Raw genomic sequence first — 4,797 nt, forward strand, 5'->3', positions numbered from 1 at the left:
TGCGGCTGGGGCACCGGGCGCACCAGGCCCGGCTGCGGCTGGGGCACGTAGCGCATGGTCTCCTCTGGGGTTAAGTCATGTTCAGTGGGCTTGGGGCAGGTCATGTTCACGTCACGGGTGGCAGCGACAGCCCTGGTGCTCAGTAGTTCTTCTACACGGACCCGCAGGTGATTACGGCCATCCTGTACAAAAAAGAAAGTGCAAGTATTAGGTGTGTCAATCAACCCTGAGGCATTAATAGAAATAGGTGCAGGGAGACTAGTAGGGAGCCAACAGCTTTACCTCTCTGCTGGGGGTTATGGGAGAGGTCAATAAGGTTAGTTGGACAGCCCACAGTAAACTTCATTGTTGTGATGCTCAGTGACACTTTCTGCACCAGAGTCAAGGACTGTGCATTGCTGGGATGCAGGCACAGGTCTTCGTAACAGGAGCACAGAGGATGCTATGGAGGTCAGAGGTGCAGAAACTCACCTTCTTCAGCACATGACAGCCATTGTAGCCTGCTGAGAAGATCACCGCCCCTTCCTGGGGAGATGTGACCCAGTGGAGGCAGATGGAGCAGTTAGTAACCTCAAAGACTGTCCCAAACTCATCTGTGGAGATAGCATGGAGGTGGCAGGAGAAATTTGACGTGAGACAGTTCCTTCAGCACCCTCCCCTCACCCAAGTAGTGCAGAAGACCAATGTTTCTTAAGTACTCCTATTTGGATCAGGGACAGTCGTCCACTACATTGTGCAGTCTCAGTGCAGCTCAGGTAGGCCTGATCCTAAATAGGAAGATTCCCCATTTATAAGGGATCAGCTGATTCCAAAGTGAGGTTTTGGGACATAGCCCTATTACAACACTGCAGTGACTCCAATGTAAAGTTATCCCACAAGACAAGCCTATGCCGCATAAGCAGCTGAGAACTCAAAGCCAATCCTTTGGGAGGTTACAAGAATTTTAAATTAAATTAATGGAGATATCCTATCTCCTAGAACCGGAAGGGACCTTGAAAGGTCATCGAGTCCAGCCCCCTGCCTTCACTAGCAGGACCAAGTACTGATTTTTTTGCCCCAGATCCCTAAGTGGCCCCCTCAAGGATTGAACTCACAACTCTGGGTTTAGCAGGCCAATGCTCAAACCACTGAGCTATCCCTCCCCCCTTGCCACTGAGGTAAGAAGGCTCCTGTCCTCTGCCTTCTGTCCAGGACTTGCAACTGACAGGCTTATTTTGGAGCAGGAACATGTGCAATAACATAAGCTAGAAGGAAGAGTTAGGTCTGGCACCAGCCTGTTTAGGCCATCCAGATACATCCTAGGAGCAGTGACTCACAGGATGTGCTGTGAGGCATAAAGGATAGTGTCAGCTCGGAGTAACTGCACCTGTATTCCCTCCTTGTGGTCCCTTGAGGACATCTACTCTAGGCCCTCAGTTCCTTGGCCATCACCTCTCTTGGGCAGAGGCCTGCACCTCTTTACCTCCTGACCAGTGTGTTCCCTGCCTATACTGCAGTATCCCCAGCAAGCCAGACTGCCTAAATGGCCAGCACCTGCACTTTGCTTTCTCTCCAATAGGTAGGGCCCTACCAAATCCACAGCCTTGAAAAATGAGTCACCAACCATGAAATCTGGTCTTGTGTGCTTTTACCCTATACTATGTAGATTTCATGGGGGATACTAGCATGTCTCAAATTGGGGGTCCTGACCCAAAAGGAAGTTGCAGGGGGTCACAAGGTTATTTTTTGGGGGGGGGGTCATGGTATTGCCACCCTTAGTTCTGCACCGCCTTCAGAGCTGGGCAGCCAGAGAGCAGCAGCTGTTATAATAGAATATCAGGGTTGGAAGGGCCCTCAAGCAGGACCAATCCCTAACTAAATCATCCCAGCCAGTGCTTTGTCAAGCCTGACCTTAAAGGAAGGAGATTCCACCACCTCCCTAGGGAACCCATTCCAGTGCTTCACCACCCTCCTAGTGAAAGAGTTTTTCCTAATATCCAATCTAAACCTCCCCCACTGCAACTTGAGACCATTACTCCTTGTTCTGTCATCTGGTACCACTGAGAACAGTCTAGATCCATCCTCTTTGAGGTGCCCAGCACCCCACCAGCAGCACAGAAGTAAGAGTAGTAGTACTGCAATTCCCCCCCCCCGCCTCCTTTTTGGGTCAGGACCCCTACAATTTCAGATTTAAATAGCTGAAATCATGAAATTTACAGTTTAAAACCTGTGACTATGAATTTGGTAGGGCCCTAGGTATGACCAGTGTATTGCCAGCTGCTGTAAGTTACCACTCAGCATCTTCTAAGCAAGCACATTTATTCTTAAGACAGAGGAGATGTTAAAAAAGAAGATCCTAAATGCATGCTAAGAAGCTGACCAGAGGGCACCACAATGGCCAACTCAAGCTCTGGTAGGTGTTACTCCTTCCAACCTGTCCCCAAGCATTGCCCCCCCCAACCCTTGGTGAGACAGGTCTGTCCCTTTGCTGAGTCAGTTTAAACTCAGGCTCATTTTCCAGGAGTCCTTTCTTGGTCTGTTGGTTCCCAGAGAGTCCAGTTTGAACTAGTGTATGGGAGCCTCTCCAGGAGGTGGTACCTCTCTGGGGGTTAAGGCAAAACAGCCAGATTGCATAATGGCCATTCACTGTTTTTAGTTCCTGGAGGAGCTGCAGTCGCCACTCCCCCATAGAGGGGAGCACAAGTTAGCTCTAGACCAGTCATTAGGACAATGGATACTTATATTTAATTCAACAACAAGGCCTCCCAAGGATATGCAGGAAATTACCCCTTCAGTCAGACTAGCCCAGGAGTTCACGATCTAAGGTTAACAGGCAGGCCAGCTGAGATCATGGCAAAAGGAAGGAGGTCACCTCACAACTGAAGGTTAAGAGATCACATCCCTTCTCCAGCCTACTCAACAGAAGTAATTAAGTCAGAAGCTCCCAGTTAACACTATTAGCAGATGGAAAGGCATAGGACCCCAACAGGCAGCCACTTACCCACAACTTTGAAGCGGACAGTGCGGCCTGGACTGGGAAAGACCAGCAGCTGCATCCCATAGTCTCCACAGTCATACTCATACCCAGGCTGCAAGACAGAGAAACTGATCCCAAGGAAGTCCCCCTGCCCAAGGGCTGTCCCCAGGGACCAGAGCAGCACTAAGCTCACAAAATACCTACAGCCCAGCCCCATGGTTTCAGGAGCTGCTAGCAAAACCCTGCCCAGCAGCCACTTCCCATACAAGGAAGAGGAAGCTATGGGACTGGGGCAGTGTGGGAAGGGGCGGGGTGTGAACCATGAGAGCAGAGAGGCTGCATCTGGGGAGCTCCCTGCTGCTGCTGAGGGGCCGGGTCACAAGTGCAAAGCTCAGGGTGAAAGGGAAATGTCAGCAAAGCTCCTACCCCCATCTTCAAATGCAACCCCAGCTTCCTGCCCTCCTCCCAGTTCTTGTTTTGATATTGTGATGGCAATTGAAGCTTCCCTCTCCACATGATGTTCTTTTCCCCTCTATTTCTCTGTGTTCCTCTTTCATGTAGTGGTGCAGATCTCTGCCTGCCATGCAAGAGACTGGGGGTTGATCGCCTGGTGAGGAGGCAGCATGTTTGATGGGGTTGCCTGCGATAGCAAGGGACTGCACTTGATGTCCCACAGTTTCCTTTCCAGTCATGTATTTCCCTCCCTTGTCTACATTTATTCTCTTTCCCTCCTCCACATCCTCATCCCTCCAAGCTGCTCAGAGTTCTTGGTACACATTCATTGAGCTTCACTACACCTCTGGTGAGAGAAATAAGTATCATTATCCCCATTATACAGATGGGAAAACTGAGGTACAGGGCGGCACAGTGACATGCCCAAGGTCACAGCGGGAGATTAGCGTCAGGTTTGAGATTAGAACCCAGGGGTCCTGATTGCATATGCTGTACACAGACCAGGAGTTCATGCTGCCCTCTTTCAACATGAAAGTCTGAAAACCTCCTCTGAGGGGAGCATGACCAGAATTGAAAACAAAAAGGTGAACAGAAGACACAGGAGAAAAGAAACTCAGCTGGTTTGCTAATATTCTTCTTAGTTTATTTCCATTTTCCACCCAAGGGTTATATTTTGAAAAAAACATTGAGACACAGTCTTTTAAATGACACTTTTCAAACCTACATAGTATGAAAAGCTGGACACAGCAACCAGTGCCTAGATGTGATGTTGATTGGTGCCCTAGAAGTGCCTGGGAGAAATACAGGCAGTTTCTTTCAAATGCAAACAACCTCCTGCTCTAATGATAAGGGACCTCTCCCCATCCTTTTCCTGCTTCCCCTTCCTCTCCCTCTCCTCCGGCACATCTGAACAAGATGACCAGGTTGGCCTGGTTCTTCACTCCCTGCTGCTCCATTTTGTCTAGGCCCTTCAGTTCCCAGCCTTCATACAGCAGAGCAATGGACCCCAAGTCACCAAACTTCGTCTTCTGCATGATCCGCTTCTTGAGCTGATTAACTGTGTCACAGAGATCAGCTTCCAGGCACAGTGTTCTCTGGTCTATGAAGACGATGTTCGTCGAGGTTCGCTCAGGTGTTGGTTGATGGTTCTGGGCTGATGGTGAAGGGTTGTGGGTAGGCGGCCTTTTCCAAGGGAGCCTTGCAAACACAGGTGGGACAGTCCTGCAGCGCTGCTGAGCAGCCATCCTTCTGATTAACCTAACATGACAGGTGAGGAACAGAAGAATTGGAGACATTATCACCAGAAAATGCCTATTAGGGTGTTGTGCCCAACTACTGCACCCATCATGCTCACTTGCTACCCCCACACATTCCACCTACTGGACCCA

At 49.8% G+C, this 4,797-nt stretch overlaps 1 protein-coding gene across 1 annotated transcript in view; it reads right to left on the reverse strand.

Annotated features, from left to right (window-relative positions):
* LOC113405107 (zona pellucida sperm-binding protein 1-like) overlaps positions 1-3,173 on the reverse strand; it is a gene marked incomplete at its 3' end in the record, with an annotated part of 3,845 nt that extends 672 nt beyond the window's left edge. The window contains exons 1-3 of the mRNA XM_026662551.1: positions 2,981-3,173; positions 472-593; positions 1-182 (exon numbers count right to left, since the gene is read on the reverse strand). The exon at positions 1-182 is cut by the window's left edge and continues 83 nt beyond it. Coding sequence (XP_026518336.1) covers positions 1-182; positions 472-593; positions 2,981-3,173 — 497 coding nt within the window. The remainder of the gene's footprint in view (positions 183-471; positions 594-2,980) is intronic.
* Between the last annotated feature and the right edge of the window lie 1,624 nt (positions 3,174-4,797).

The sequence above is a fragment of the Terrapene carolina genome, unplaced genomic scaffold (genome assembly GCF_002925995.2).
Source record: "Terrapene carolina triunguis isolate 2854851 unplaced genomic scaffold, T_m_triunguis-2.0 Scaffold28368, whole genome shotgun sequence".
NCBI classification, from domain to species: Eukaryota; Metazoa; Chordata; order Testudines; family Emydidae; genus Terrapene; species Terrapene triunguis.